Here is a 16,318-nt window from a genome sequence, read left to right as displayed (position 1 = left end):
TCGGCAAGTGGTCAATATGATCCGCCAGGGTGGCAACACCCTGATGGTGAAGGTGGTGATGGTCACCCGGCACCCGGACATGGATGAGGCTGTCCACAAGAAAGGTGACTAGTGTTGGTTTCCTCCCTGCTCCCCAAGGGCCCTCCTGATCTGGAATAGCTTTTCCTGGGGCCAGACCTCCATCCTCCCACCCAAGGCACACTGTCCGACCTCTCTTCAGGTCCTGCTAGCCTGCCACTTCCTAACCATGGGCCTATGGGCCAGTCTCTGAACTTCTGTGATATGGAGATAATCAGCCTGTCTCCCCTGCCCCCAGTCTAATGAAGTGGATGAGATCTTTTACCCCTTGGGAACACCTGCTCATTGTAGGTGCTTAAGACGGGCTCACTGACTGAGAAATCCCAAGTCTGGTGGGAAAGAACTAGGCCCGCCCTTGCTAGGGGCATCTCCCACCCCTGGAAAATCTCAGTGTGGATGAAGCAAATGCAGCCCCATGCACCTCGCCACCCCCCAGGCTGAGTCCCGCCACCAGGGCGCTAACTCGGCTCTTTGTTCCTTCAGTGCCCCAGCAGGCTAAACGTCTCCCACCCCCCGCCATCTCATTGCGGTCTAAGTCCATGACTTCGGAGCTGGAGGAGATGGGTGAGGCAGCAATCGGGTGGGGCAGAGGGGAGGGGGCCAGGGGCTTGTTAGTGTCGCTAGTGGCAGGGTCCTGTCAGCACCTCTTGGAGCCTGCAGTGTCTGGCCTGCTGTCTCTCTGGCTTTGCTCCTGGTCTGGTCTCCATGTCCTCGGCCTTCTCGCCATTTCTGTGTCTCAGGCTCTTTTACAATTTGGCAGTTGGTAGAGCAGATGAGTCCTGGACTGGGGCAGAGGAGGGGCTCAGAGTCCAAAGACTTGAGTTCTAGTCCTGGCCTGACCACGTGTCAACTGAGGGACCCTGGGCGAGTCCCTAATCTTCTCTGGCCCTCGTTTCCTGATGTGTAAACTGGAGATGATACAAATACAACAGACATGGCTAAGCACCGACTATACCCCGAGTACCGTGCTGGTCCTCAGGGAGGGGGGCATGGTACCGAGTTTAGGCGAGATTTGGTCCCCACCTGCCTTCTGCAAGGCGCATAGAGCTCAGCACCGTGCCCACCCTACAGGAGCGTTAGGAGCCAAGTGCTTTGTGGGCCAAAGAGCTGTAGAAATGGGAGCTGAGATGTGCCCGTCTCTTGCTGTCTTTCTGTTTCTCTGTGTCCCCTTCCCACCTTCCCCCCCACACTGGCCACCCACGATGGTACAGGAAGGTTCAACCCACCCCTAGGCTCTCACTCAGGAGAAGGACATGGCCCCTTTGGGAGGGCAGGATTTCCTGGGGGTGAGGGGTGGGCATTTCCAAGACCCTGGGTCTCCCCCCCTCACCTCCTAATTCTTGGCTCCTCTGCTGCTCCCCTGGCTAGTCTCCCCCTGGAAGAAGAAGAGTGGTGAGTGGGTCCCAGGGCTGGGGGGAGGGCTTCCAGGCACATCTCTGTCTCATCCCCCTCCAACTAGCCCCCCAACTCTGGTGGCCCCAGGGGATGACCCTCCACTTCCAGACCATCCATTGGCACCCGTTGTTCTACCCAGCTGGCAGACCCTTTGTTCTGTTCTCTCCCCATACCTGGGGTCCCCCTGATCACCACCTGCCTCTATCCACAGACTATGAGCAGGCACCGATGCCCAGTGTGGAGAAGAAGAGGACAGTCTATCAGATGGCCCTGAGTAAGCACAAGCTCCCTGCCCCCACACCCAAGCCTGCTCCTTCCCACCCCTGGCCATCCCTCCCCACACATGATGCCTTTGACTTTCTGTCTGGCCACACGCTCCAACCCACTCCACTGTCCATTGCCCCATTCTCTCTAGTGCCTCAGTCTGCCTATCCTAACATTCTGTGCCCCCATTCATTTTGGCTTTATACTGTTCTCACATTGTGATCCCCCCCATTTTCTCTATCTCTGCCCTCTCTCTTCCCGCTGTCCATCCCCAGGCTCTGTCCCTAACTCTGTCCTCCCACTTGGTCCCCCTCTCCAGTTCTGTCTAGTCTTCTATTCTACTGCTCCTTTTCTGCCCGTCCTCAAGCACCTTAGCCATTCCCTATCACGTGGTCCCCTACACTGGCCACCAGCCCCTATTTTGTCTGTTCCTCAAACTTGTCATTGCTGTGTGTCCATGACGGTGTCTGGTATGAATGTTCCCAGGGTTGGCCCTTCCTTGATGTCATCCCACCCCTCTCTCCTTGGCCTCTGGCTCGGCTCCCTCCCAGTCCACTTGCCCCTCCCCCTCTGTCTGTCCAGGCTCCCACTGGCTTTCTTCCCTCCCTTTCCCTCCAGTCACTCCTTCTGCCCTGCTCTCTTGCCGCCCCACTCCCCCTGCCCCAGATTCTGCCCAGGTGTGGAGAGTGACACAAAGGGGTTGGGGAAGAGAAAGACTGGCTTGGTTGGCAGGCAACATGGAAGCGACCTTACCATATGCCTTCCCTCCCTCCAGACAAGCTGGACGAGATATTGGCAGCTGCTCAGCAGACGATCAGTGCGAGTGAGGGGCCAGGGCCAGGTGGCCTTCCTTCTCTGGGCAAACACCGAGCCAAGGGCTTCTTCGCCACCGAGGTAAGGAGACACGCCACCGGTGGTCAGCAGCCTGTCAGGTCAGGGGACAGGCTGCTCTTCGCCCTGATCTGGATCCTGAGGAGCCCCTGTCTTCTCACCTAAACCCCAGGGAACACAGTCTCACCTCTTTTCTAGCCAATCTAGGCCTCCACTCTCTCCATGCTGTCTGTCTGTCTATCCATCACCAGTATCTGGCACCACACGCCCCCCCTTCCTGCTCTCCTCTTCATTGGCTCTGCCCTCCTCCCTGACCTTCTCTGTTTCCAGACCTGGCCATGATCCCAGGTCCCATCCCCAATTCTCTCCTTCTTATCTGTCCCTTCCCTCACCAGCCATCTCTCTTTCCAGTTCTATCCATCCCTTTCCTCCTTTCTTATCTTCTCCAACCCATTGTGCTTCCTCCTTCCCTTTCTCCCTCTCTCTCTCCCTCTTCCTTCCTTCCTTCCTTCTTTCCTTCCCTCCTTCCTTCCTTCCTTCCTCCCCTCTCTCTCCCTCCCTTCCTTCCTTCCCTCCTTCCTTCCTTCCTTCCTTCCTTCCTTCCTTCCTTCCTTCCTTCCTTCCCTCTCCCTCCCTCCCTTCTTTCCTTCCTTCCTTCCTTCCTTCCTCCCCTCTCCCTCCCTCCCTTCCTTCTTTCCTTCCTTCCTTCCTTCTTTCCTTCCCTCCTTCCTTCCTTCCTTCCTCCCCTCTCCCTCCCTCCCTCCCTTCCTTCCTCCCTCCCTCCCTTCCTTCCTTCCTTCCTTCCTTCCTTCCTTCCTTCCTTCCTTCCTTCCTTCTTTCCTTCCCTCCTTCCTTCCTTCCTTCCTCCCCTCTCCCTCCCTCCCTTCCTTCCTTCCTTCCTTCCTTCCTTCCCTCCTTCCTTCCTTCCTTCCTCCCCTCTCCCTCCCTCCCTTCCTTCCTTCCTCCCTTCCTTCCTTCCTTCCCTCCTTCCTTCCTTCCTTCCTCCCCTCTCCCTCCCTCCCTTCCTTCCTTCCTCCCTTCCTTCCTTCCTTCCTTCCCTCCTTCCTTCCTTCCTCCCCTCTCCCTCCCTCCCTTCCTTCCTTCCTCCCTTCCTTCCTCCCTTCCTCCCTTCCTTCTTTCCTTCCCTCCTTCCTTCCTTCCTTCCTCCCCTCTCCCTCCCTCCCTTCTTTCCCTCCTTCCTTCCTTCCTTCCTTCCTTCCTTCCTTCCTTTCTTCCTTCTTTCCTTCCATTCCCTTTCAGTTCCTGGGGAACAGTTCCTGTTCTCTCTTCCTCCTCTCTCTGTGTCCTCCATTGACCCTTCCATGATGAAATGAGACAGGGACTCACTACTCAGGAGCCATTCTTGCCGGTTGGGCTTGTAGGCTCCTGGGATTTCTGTTGCCACCGCCAAAGACAGAAAACAGACCAAGTCTGTCCAGATTTCCCAATTCACTTCAATTCAAGATGCCTTTATCAAGCAACTCCATTGTGCCTGGCATCTTGCTAGATGCTCAGGACACAAACTCAACAATGATGGCCTCAAAGGGCTTCCAGGTCACCAGGGCAGGGGCTCTCGCACCTTTGTGTGCCCTGGACCCCTTGGCAGGAGGCACAAGTGAAAAAACAAACAAGAGGATCATCAAGGGGAGGGGGAGGGAATCAGCATTTATTAAGTACCTACTGCGTGTTAGGCCCTATACTGAGCACTTTACAAATATCTCATTTAATGGAAGAACGTGCTTAGATTGAAATAGTTATCAAAAAATTTTTTAAAGCAAGCTTATGGCCTCCTTGAATCTATGCACAGACTCCCTCCTCCCCAGTTGAAGAATCCTTTTACTAAGAGAATCTGACATGACACAAAGAAAAAAGTACTTTCAATAGGGAGGTGACTCTGACCAGTGAGGGGTTTGATTCCCCCCAGTTACCTCAGTCACTGTTCTCTCCTTCTGTCTTCTTTTTTAGACAGCTAGCTTGAGTTCATGTATGTATACACACACTTACAATACACCATGCATGCACAATGCCCATGCATACACATACCCACATGCATGCGCAATTCATGAACACTACACACAACACACACATGTTTACACATACCTACGTGCATGCACACATCCATACACACTGCAACACATGTACATATGCGCGCACACATGATTACACACACCACACATGCACAGTGCACATGTATACACATACCAATGTGTGTTCATACACAATGCATGCACATGTACACAGGCACACACATAGTAATACACAGTGCACACGCAATGCATTGTGCATGCACACATATACCCATGTATCCATACACATGTGCATACACACATGCATACACATACCCAGTGCATGCACACATTCATGAACACACATACACCACACATGCATACACATACACCACACATGCATAATGCAATGCATACATGTGCGTGCATGCACACGTTTGTACACAATGCACACACATGTGCACATGCGCACACACCCATTGCTGCACACTTCCTTTATTAGGAATTAAAGAATCCTTTCAAGGTAGAGATTCTTTTTTGCAAATAAGAACTCTCAGTCTCTGGGATGTTCTGGTTCTGCCAATGACCCATTCGTAGGACTTTGGACATGTCACTCTTACCTCCACTTGGAGTCTGTTTTCTCACCTGTGAGATGAAAGGTTTGGAACTTTGGGCTAAATGATTTCTAATGTTGCTTCCTGCTCAAATATTTCCCATGGATGAGAAGTATGTCAGGGTGGGCTGGAGTCACTTGTTGGAGCTACCTTAGGAGAACTGGTTGTTAAATTTTCAGTGTGAACGTTTACACCTCAGAAATCAGAAAATGATACAAATCAGGGATTGACACTGTTTTGTTGGTTTTCTAGGCTTTAGAAAGTGGTGGAGAAAAGGTTAATGATGCAGATAAAAAAAAGTGTTAAAAGTGTTTCATGCAGACATTTCTTCCCCTGGGAGAGTCGGTTATTAAACGTGTATAGCACACCTTTGACTATAAGGAGGGAGATGTTCTGGGACCTCCTCCAGCTCTGCCATCTGCATTTTCTATGACTCTTGAGATCCCTTTCTCAAAGCAGCTTTCTCCCTCAAATCCTGTCTCCTGGAAGTCCTGTCTGGCCTAAGACGTACAGTGACCCTTGGCCCTCTCTTACATGTGACAGGTTTTGGATCAATTGATTTGCTTTCTAGTGAAACTGTGACTCCTGGGACCTCTGTGTTCATTGGCTTTCCCCAAAGTCAAGATGCTTCATCTCTTTGTATCTCCACTTCCTCCACCAAAGACTTGGTTCCTCTGGCTGTGAATAACCCGGGTTTTCAAGAGATCATCCCTTCCTTTAGCCTCCAGGTCACTTCCTGGTGACAGAGCAGTATTTGTATATTTGTAATAGACTTCTTTGTCAAACATATGGGAGGACACGGACAAGAATCCCATGGGGTGAGCTGTAATTGACATCAGTGGACAGAGTGGCTGAACCAATGAGATCACCAGATTCACTTCAGGACTTGAATAGCCAATTTCTAGAACATATTTACACTGGACACAACAAAGACAATGAGAGCTCCCCCTGCCATTTCCAGGCTCTCCCTCTGCCCCTGTTCCTCAGTAACCTCTCCCCGTCCAGTCAAGGTCCGGGTAGCTGTTGTCTGCCTACCCCCAGGACAATCTTCTTCCTTCATCGATGAGATCAGTGCCTGGCTTACAGTCTTATCTCCTCCTAAATTCCTGCCCTTATATTTAGGGACTTCACCCTATTAGTATACTCTCAAACACCCTAATTTCTCAGTTCTTTGACTTACTCATTTCCCATGAGCTCCTCCTCCAACGCATCACAGACACACACAAAGATGGTCATGCCCTGGATCTTGTCATCACCCATAAATGCACAACTTACATATTTGAGAACTCTGAAAATCCCCTATCTAATCAAAATCTACTGTCATTCTCCCACAGCCTCTACTTTTCAACCTTTTACCTGGTTCTTTGTCTACTCCCTTGGCCTCTTAATTCTTTCCCAGGTCATCACCCCTTCACTAGCTGCACTCTCCTTTCCTCCTCTTGACCCTCTGGTGAATGCTTCCAACTCCATACTGTCTGCTTCTTTTAAGTCTCTTGCTTCCTTATCCAATCCCCAATCTAGCCCTGCCAAGCCTCAGCCTTGGATCACTCCCACCCTCCACAGCCTTTATTCCTACACATGTGCTACTGAATGAAGTTAGAAGAGATCATCACCATTCTGATGGGACCCACTACACATTTATGTTACACAACCTTAACTGGGCCCTCACTGCTGCTAGGCAATCTTGCTATACCAGCCTTATTAGCTCACTCTCCCACTCTCCGCAGAAGCTCCTTCAAACCTTTTTATCCTTCCTTAAACCTTTCATGGCTCCCCTTCCCCTGAACCTTCCAGCTGAGAACCTTGCCTCATATTTTACAGAAAATTGAGACCATTCACTGTGAGCTCTTTCTCCTCTCCTCCTCCTCGTCATCACTAAGATGCCTTCCTCCACTATCTCCTCCTTCACCCTTGTTTCGTGTGATGAAGTGACTTTTCTTCTTGCCAAGGCAAACTCTTCGACACACACAAGGGATCAAATTCCACCCCGTCTCCTCCATCATCTCCCCTCTCATCCATCTTCGCGGTTCCCTGTCCACTGGCTCCTTCTCTATTGCCTGCAAACATACCCTGTCTCCGACTTCCACCCTCACTAACTATATTGTCATACATCTCCTCCCTCTTGTGGCCAAACGCTTGAGAAGGCCGGCTATGATGGGTGTCCCCACTCCCTTCCTTCTCACTATTAACTCTCTGCATTCCAGCCCTGCGAAGCCTTAGCCTTGGGTCACTTTTTATCATTTAAATGAAGCTGTTCTCCAAAGTTACTAATTATCTCTTAATTGCCAAATCCAAAGGCCTTTTCTCACTTCTCATCCTCCTCAACCTCTCTGCAGCCTTTGACACTGTTGGTCACCCTCTCCTCCTTGATCCTCTCTTCTCTCTAGGTTTATAGGAATCCATGTACTCTCCTGGTTCTCCTCCTACCTCTCTGACTGCTCCTTCTCTGTTTCCTTTGCTGGATCTTCCTCCAGATCATGCCCTCTAACCGCAGCTCTCCCCCAGGACTCTGTCCTGGGCCCTCTGCTCTTCTCCCTCAGTTCTACTTCACTTGGTGATCTCTTCAGCTCTCATGGATTTGCTGACCATCTTTATACTTATGATTCTCAGATCTATTCATCTGGTCTGGCATCTCCAGCTGGACATCTTATACTCATCTCAAACTCAACATGTCCCAAACAGAATTCCTTGTCTTTCCCCCCAAACCTTCCTCCAACTTAACTTCCTTATTACTCTTGAGAGTACCATCATCCTCCCGGTCACACACATTTGCAAACCAAGTGTCACCCTAGACTGCTTATGCCTTCAGTCCCCAAATTTAATTTTTTCCAAGGCCTGTCAATTCTACCTTCGTGACATCTTTTGTCCACACCCTTTTCTCTTTGCTAACACCTCCACCACCCTGGTATAGGACCTCATCAACTCACGTCTGGACTTTTACAAGAACCTATGGGTCGGCCTTCTTGCCTCAAGCCTCTCCCCATTCCAGTCTATCCTCTATTCAGCTGGCAAAGTGATCTTCCTAAAGCACAAAGCTGACCGTGTCATCCCCTAACTCAGTAAAGTCCGGTGGCTCTCTATTGCCTCCAGGACCAAACATAAAATCCTCTGTCTGATGTTCAAAGCCCTTCATAACATACCCCACCTATACCTTCCAGTCTCCTTACACCTTACCCTCCTGCGCATACTTAGACTCAGTGACACTGGCCTCCTGGCTGTTCCTCAGAAAAACCCCACTCAGTTTCCAGTTGTCTTTACAGCCCACTCATTCAGAGGGAAGAAACCCTCTCCCACTCATGTTGAACCCTTTCTTGTAATAAAGAAAGATGATTAAGCAAAAATACCCCAATGTAGCAGCCACAACAGCCAACGTAGATCACATTCTGCCCTGGGAGTGCCCTGACACTCAGCTGTTGGGAAGCAGAGATGCATCATCATCTATTCTCCAAGACTGTCGTTGGCTTTCCAATTATTCAGAGCTTGATTTTCTTTGAGTAATTTTTCATGTTCTAACTCTCTCCTTTTAAAGTGTAGGAAACTGAGTCTTAGGGGAGAGTAGTGACATGCTGAAGGTCATTCAGTTAAGTTAGTGGCAGAGATGGAATTCAAATTTGTGTCTTTTGAATCCCAATCTAAGGTTCTTTCCACTGTGCCACACTGCCTCCAAGGTGACTGTGGCATGTATCCCCTATCCAGCTCTGTCTCTCTTTGCCTCCTCCACTCACTTCTCCTGAGTTTACCAGTTTACCAATATGTTCCTCATTTTGTAATTAGGTTTTTTAAATAAGTTTTTAAAATATTCATTGTTTTAAATTTTGCATTCTAAATTCTCTCCCTTCCCTCCTGCTATTCCCCCACCTATTAAGAAGGCAAGCACTAGCGTATCCATTATATATATGAAGTCATACAAAACATATTCCATGTTATCTACATTGCAAAAAAAAAAGGCAAGAAAAATAAAGTGAAAAAGCTGCTTTAATCTGCACTCAGAGTCCCTCAGTTGTCTCTCTGGAGGTGGATAGCATTTTTCATCTTGGATCCTTTGGAATTGTCTTAGATCATTGGATTAATTGGAGTAGCTAAGTCTTTCACAGTTGATCATCTTTACGATATTGCTGCTACTGTTTACAGCATTCTCCCAGCTTTGTCCACTTCACTTGGCGTCCGTTCATATGCAAATGGGATTCCTAAGTTTCTCTGAAACCATCCCTTTCTTTATTTCTTGTAGCATAAGAGTATTCCATCCCAATCATATGCCACAACTTGTTTGGCCATTCCCCAATTGATGGGCATCCCCTTGATTTCCAATTCTTTGTCTCCACTAAAAGAGCTGCTATAAATATTTTTGTACATATGGGTCCTTTTCCTTTAGTCTCTTTGGGATATAGAACTAGTAGTGCTATTGCTGGGTCAGAGGGTATGTACAGTTTTATAGCCCTTTGGGCATAACTCCAAATCGTTTTCCAGAATAGTTGGACCAGGTCACAGATTGACCAACAGTGCATTAGTGTCCCATTTTTCCACATCCCCTCTGGCATTTATCATTTTCCTTTTCGGTCATGTTAGCCAATCTGATAAGAGTGAAGGAGCACGGCAGAGTTGTTTCAATTTATATTTCTCTAGTTATTAGTGATTTAGAGCATTTTTTACATGACTATTGCAAACTCGATTTCTTCCTCTGCAAATTACCTGTTCATATTGTTTGACCATTTGTCAATTGGGGAATGACTCTTATTTTTATAACTTTGGTTCAGTTCCCTATATATTTGAGAAATGAGGCCTTTATCAGAAAAACTTGCTGTAAATTTCCCCCTCAGTTTTCTGCTTTCTTTCCCGTTTTGGCTGCATTGGTTTTGTTGTGCAAACATTTTTTAATTTCACAGAATCAAAATTATCCATTTGATTTCCTATGATCCTCTCTACCTCTTTTTTGGTCATAAACTCTTCCCTTCAGGTAAAATTTTCCATGCTCCCCCAATTTACACATGATATCACCCTTTATGTCTAAATCACATGCTCATTTTGACCCTATCTAGGTTTATGGTGTGAGATGCTGGCCTGTGCTTAGTTTCTGCCAGACTGCTTTCCCAGAATTTTTTTTAGGTGGTTTGTTCTTGCACCCAAATCTTGGATCTTTGGGTTTACCAAACACTAGGTGACTATCATTTACTCCTGTCTTGTGCACCCCTTCCATTCCACTGACCACACTCTATTTTTTAGCCAAGACCAGGTTATTTTGATGACTATTGCTTTGCAATATACTGTGAGCTCTAGGCCACCTTCTTTCACATTTTGTTTCATTGGTTCGCTTGTGTGAATTTGTTTTTGAAGAGTGGTTATTCCTCTGATGGTCAGAAACTAGAGTTCTGTTCAGTCAACAAGCATTTAGTAAGTGCCTACTGTGTGCCAAACACTGTGCTAAGCACTGAGCATACAAAGAAGAGCAAAAGCCAGTCCCTCCTCTTGAGGAACTTGTGGTCTAATGAGGGAAACAGCATGCCGACAACTAGGTGCAAGCAAGCTATAGACAGGATAAATTGGGGACAATCGATTTAGGGAAAAGCACTAGGATTAAGAGAGATTGGCGAAGGCTTCTTTGAGAAGGTGGGATTTTAGCTGGGACTTGAAGGAAGCCAGGAAAGCCCAGAGGCAGAGATGAGGAGGGAGAATATTTCAGGCATGGGGGAACGGCCAGAGAGAATGCCTGGAGCCGGGAGATAGAGGGTCATGTTTGAGAAACAGGCAGGAGGCCAGTGTCCCTGAGTCATAGAATATGTGGGATGGGGAGGGATGGGAAGAGTAAAGTGGCAGAAGACTGCTAAAGAAGCCAACCTCAGGGCTAGAGGGGGCCCCAGGCATTATTTGATCCACACTCCCACTCCACCCACAGAGGAGTTCCCTCTAGAGCAGAGAATCTCAGAGGCTGAGAGCTGGCCAGAACCTTAGCTTGAGGACTCCTGGCACAAGTCCCAGGACCAGAGTCAGAGATCCCCGGTTGTGCTTCTGGTTCTGCTCTAGACTCTCTGGGTGACTGGAGACAAGTCACTTCATCTCAGTGGAGCTCAGCTTCCTTGTCTCTGTCAAGAAGGGGCGAGACAAAACCATTTCTGAGATCCCTTTCAGCTCCAAATCTCTGATCCCTCGATTCTAAACCATGTCTTGGGTTTCCCACTCAAAAGAAGAGGATCTGAGCCTTGAGAAGAAGCTCAGCAGGAGCCTCATCTCTTTCCTATGGAGCCCCTCTGATGTGTGGGATCCTCCACTGACCTCACAGAGTGCGAAGGAGCCAGACTCTGCCCGTGGAGCAGAACCAGGGACTGGTATGCCATGGCCTCTGCCCTCAGGGAGCCCACCATCCAGCAGGACCTAACAGATGGCAGATAGCTATCACATAAGGTAGGCCGGGGAGGTGCAGGAAAACTCCCAGTGGGTGGCAAAGCCCTTTGAACACCCTAAGATCCATATAAACTGTCATTATCGTTTAGTGTATTTCTTATTCAATCAAACAGCAGGCATTTATCAGGCTCCTATTAGATGCCAGGCACTGCTCTAGGTGCTGGAAATAAAAACACAGAAGACAGCCTCTGACCGTGAGGAATAGGGTGAATTGTGTGTGTGTGTATGTGTGTGTGTGTGCATGTGTATATGCATGTATGTGTGTATGTGTGTGCATGTATGTGTGTGCGCATGTGCATTGTGAGCGTATGCATGCACATATGTATGTGTGTATATGTGTGTACCCATGTGTATGCGCGCGTGTGTGAGAGAGTACATGTGTATACGTGTGTGTTGTGTGTATGTGCATGTATGTGTGCGCAGGTGTATGTATGTACATACATGTATGTAGGAGAGGGTTAGTGAGTCTGTGATTTCATTAGTAAAATGTGTGCTTATGTGCATATGTGTGTACAGACAGACAAATACACATGCCCACACACATACATAGGACAGGGTCAGGAATAGGTACTGGATCTGTGATGTCAGGATTTCCTTAGGGTTGCACATGTGTTTGTGCACACGCCTGTGCATGCAGACAGGAGGGGGTTTGGCCTTGGTGTGAGGAGCTTGCTCTCTCCAATGTAGGCTGGTAGCTTGTCCACACCTTCCAGCTACAGAGATATACCTGGGCTCAGAGATCGCGTGTAGAGATGCCCAGCGTTATGCAGCCGGCATGAGCTCTTCCAGCTCTCTGAGCCCACTGTGCCACCCTGACTTTGCTGTCTGTGCCATCCCTTACATATGGACACATGTATGTACACATGTGTGCCTAACAGATACCAGGTAACATTGGGGTGGGATAAGGCACTGGCCCCTCCCTGAAAGACCCCATGAAGGGTCCTTGTAGATGGTGGACCCAGACATGAGTCAGTCAGGGATTCCAAGAGATGGTAGTGTGCTCCTGATTGAGGGACAGACAGGGCAAAGGTGAGGAGGTGGGAGGTGGTGCTCAGTCTGTGAGGAAAAGTCAAAAGGCCAGCTTGACTGGACCACAGCAGCATGAGCACATGAACGCATCAGCCAAGGACAAGCATGAATTCAGCACCTGCTGCATACCAGACGCTGTGGGAGCAGATAGGGAGGCCAAGGTGATGGGCATCCATCCGTCCCTGCAAAGAGCTTCCATCTGAACTCTGGAGAGAGACATCAAAGTCAGAGGTCAGTGCCCACAGAATAAACCATAAGCAGAAAAATGGCCAAGCTGTACAAATGATTCAGGGGGTTTGGCGTCCAGAGGGGTCAGGAAAGGATTCGTGGAGAAGGGATGCCTGGACTGGGTCTAGAAGAGACAGAGAGGAGGAAGCGGGATTCTAGGAGCTGGAGGGACAAGGAGCTGCTGGGTCGGAGGCTCCTTCCGGAGGAAGAGAGAGAAGGCCAGTTTGGCTGAGAATGGAAGCAGTTGGAGGCTGGAAACTGAGGTGAGGGCCAGAGGAGGTGGTTTTGGATTTGGGGAGCCATCAGCATTACTGAGGCAGGAACAACATGCGCTTAAGGAAAGTTACTTTGGCAGCAGTGTGGAGGGCTGAAGTGAGGAGATGCAAGGCCTGAACTAAGGTGGGAGCAAGAGAAGCCACGAGGTAGAAATGAAGAGATGTGGCAGTGGATTTGGTGTGAGGAGTGCAGGAGAATACCAGGGTTATGGACCTCAACAAAAATCGGAAAGTGTGGGAAAGGGTGGGTTTGGGGTGGGGTGAGGTCATGATATGCTGCATCCAGTTTGAAATGTCCAATAATCATGGAACTAGTCCATCCCATTGAACCTCAGGACTAGACTGGGGCCGATGGGAGCTGATGAGGTGACCAAGAGACTGTGTAGAGAGAGATGAGAAGGGGGCCCAGGACAGAGCCATGCAGCTCTGGGATGGATGAGGGACCACCAAAGGAGACTGAGGAGGTGGGTTAGACAGGGAAGAAGAGAACCAAGAGGGAGGGGGAAGCATCCAGGACGAGAGGATAGCCAACAGATTGGTGGGGAATGACAAAGAGTGAGAGGCATCTATTAAATTCGGCAATTAAAAAGTCGTTGATAACTTTGGAGAGAATTGAGTGAGTCAAGCAATGATCTGAGAATCCCGATTGCAAAAAGTTGAAGAGAAAGAAGTGAAAGCAGCCAGGGAGCTTTTTCTAGGAGTTTGGCTAAGGAGGGGAGGAGAGGCATCAGATGGTTGCTAGAGTGTATGGTAGGGTCTTTTTGTCATTCATTTGTTTGAGTCTGACTCTCTGTGACCCCATCTGGGGTTTTCTTGGCAGAGATACTGGAGTGGTTTGCCATTTCCTTCTCCAGCTTATTTTCCAGAGGAGGAAACTGAGGCAAACAGGGTTAAGTGATTTGCTCCAGATCACATAGCTAGTAAATGTCCAAGGCTAGTTTTGAACTCGGGTCTTCTGGACTCTAGGCCCGGTGGTTTATCCACCACACCACTTAATGGCCTGTGGTAGGGTCTAAACAAGCATTTTTAAATATGAACGAGACTTGGTTATGTTTGAAGGCAACAGGGAAGGAACCAGTAGATAGGGACATGGTGAAGATGAGAAAGAGACAGAGATAGAGATAGAGAGACAGACACAGACACAGACACACAGATGCAGACACAGACATAAAGAGACAGACACAGAAACATAGATACAAAGACAGACACATAGAGACACAGACAGACAGACAAAGAAGATAGACAGGCACACAGACAGAGACACAACGACAGAGACACACAGACAGACACATAGATACACAGACAGATACAGACAGACAGACACACAGACACAGACACACAGACAAAGAAGATAGACAGACACACAGACAGAGACACACAGACACAGACAGAGACACACAGACACATAGATACACAGACAGATACAGACAGACAGACACACAGATAGAGACAGAGACAGACACACAGACACGGAAAGACAGACAGAAACACACACACGGATAGACACACACAGACACAGATACAGACAGACACACAGACAGACCCACAGACAGACAGATACAGAGACACAGTCACAGAAGACAGAGACACAGACATAGACACAGACATCCAGATACAGACAGACACACAGATACAGACACAGACAGACATAAAGACACAGACAGACAGACACAGAAACATAGATACAAACACACAGACACAGCAGACAGACAGACACACAGACAGACAGACAAAGAAGATAGACACACAGAGACACACATAGATACACAGATACAGACAGACACAGATACAGACACACAGATACAGAGACAGACACAGACACACAGACACAGAAAGACAGACAGAAACACACACACGGATAGACACACACAGACACAGAAAGACAGACAGAAACACACACACGGATAGACACACACAGACACAGACACAGACAGACACACAGACAGACAGACCCACAGACAGACAGATACAGAGACACAGTCACACAGACAGACACACAGACAGACCGCCGACAGGACAGTGCTGGACAGAAGAGGGGACAGAGGAAGGGGAGGGGCGTCCGGGGTCGCGGTGTTGGGGGGCCGTGAAGGGGGCGGGGGGCGAGAAGGGCGTCAAGGGAAGGGACTCCGGGAGACCGCGGCGTTGAGGGGCCCGAGGCGGAGAGGACCCCGCCCCCCCAGAGGGCGGGGGCAAGTGGAAAGAAAGGGATCGATCTGAGAGATGCTGGGGGGGCGTTGTGACTGGGAGCCTGGAGCCCCCCCCAGGCATCTCGAACCCCCTGGGGAAGGGCCAGGAGGCGGCGGGGGGGATTCCTTTCGCGGGTGCAGATCGCGCCCCACGGCCCCTCCTGCGCAAGGGGGCGACGCGACCCTTCCCCCATCTCGGCCCCTCTCTCGGGCTCCCCTTGGGTCTCGGGTTCAGGCCCGGGCCGCAGGCCTCTCGCGCTCTCCGGGTCTCTGCCTGAGACGCCCCGGCCCCGCCCCCTCCTTGACTCTGCCTCCTCAGTCGCTTTCCCGCTTTTTTACTGCGGCCTGGAGCTCGCACCTAGCCCCGCCTTCCACGCATGCGTCCTGAACGACCCTTGGGCCTCCTGAGCCTGCGCGAGGCGCCAGGTGGCGCTCGAAGACTCGAGCGGGCGGCCCTTCCTTCCCCGAAGAAATCACCCGGCAGCCAGTGACGTCATGAAACGGGGCGCGGCCTGATTGGTCGGCGGCCTCGAGGCGGGAAACGATTCTTTGCTTGTTACTTCCCTAGCCTCGCTCCTCCTCCTCCTCCTGCCAGCTCCCCCTCGTCAGTCTGTCCCCCTGGCTCACTCTGTCTCTCCCCCTCCATCTTTTACTCCCTCTTCAGTCTGTCCGTCCTCTTGGTCTGTCTTTCTGTCGGCCTTCAGTTATTCCGTCTGTCACAATGTCGCAGACTTTTAGAATGGGAGGGGTCCTCAGAGGTCAGTCTAGGCCAGAAGAAGGATCCCCCCCCCACACTACATCCAGCCTTTGGCTCTAGACTCCCCCCTCCCTCCACTTTGGGCCCGCCCTGTCGGGCTTTTCTTCGTCTCACGCCTCGACTTCCCCTTTGCGTCTTTCATTTCCCTGCTCCTGGTTCTTCCTCTGGCACCGAACACAACAGGCGTTCTCAGCCTCCGGCATCGAAGCCTTCCGCATATTCGAAGACATCTCTGGTGTCCACCCTCCATCTTCTCTTC

The 16,318-nt window shown here is 49.9% G+C and overlaps 1 protein-coding gene across 1 annotated transcript in view; it reads left to right on the top strand.

Moving 5' to 3' along the window:
• Positions 1 to 15,710, top strand: part of LOC118833279 (SH3 and multiple ankyrin repeat domains protein 1-like) — a 27,426-nt gene extending 11,716 nt beyond the window's left edge. The window contains exons 4-8 of the mRNA XM_036740628.1: positions 1 to 104; positions 562 to 642; positions 1,685 to 1,747; positions 2,513 to 2,631; positions 15,381 to 15,710. The exon at positions 1 to 104 is cut by the window's left edge and continues 32 nt beyond it. Coding sequence (XP_036596523.1) covers positions 1 to 104; positions 562 to 642; positions 1,685 to 1,747; positions 2,513 to 2,631; positions 15,381 to 15,710 — 697 coding nt within the window. The remainder of the gene's footprint in view (positions 105 to 561; positions 643 to 1,684; positions 1,748 to 2,512; positions 2,632 to 15,380) is intronic.
• The last annotated feature ends 608 nt before the right edge of the window (positions 15,711 to 16,318 follow it).

Source organism: Trichosurus vulpecula, unplaced genomic scaffold (genome assembly GCF_011100635.1).
Source record: "Trichosurus vulpecula isolate mTriVul1 unplaced genomic scaffold, mTriVul1.pri scaffold_111_arrow_ctg1, whole genome shotgun sequence".
Classification (NCBI taxonomy): Eukaryota; Metazoa; Chordata; class Mammalia; order Diprotodontia; family Phalangeridae; genus Trichosurus; species Trichosurus vulpecula.
The sequence above is the reverse complement of the archived record's forward strand: the minus strand, read 5'-3'. Positions and strand labels throughout refer to the sequence as shown.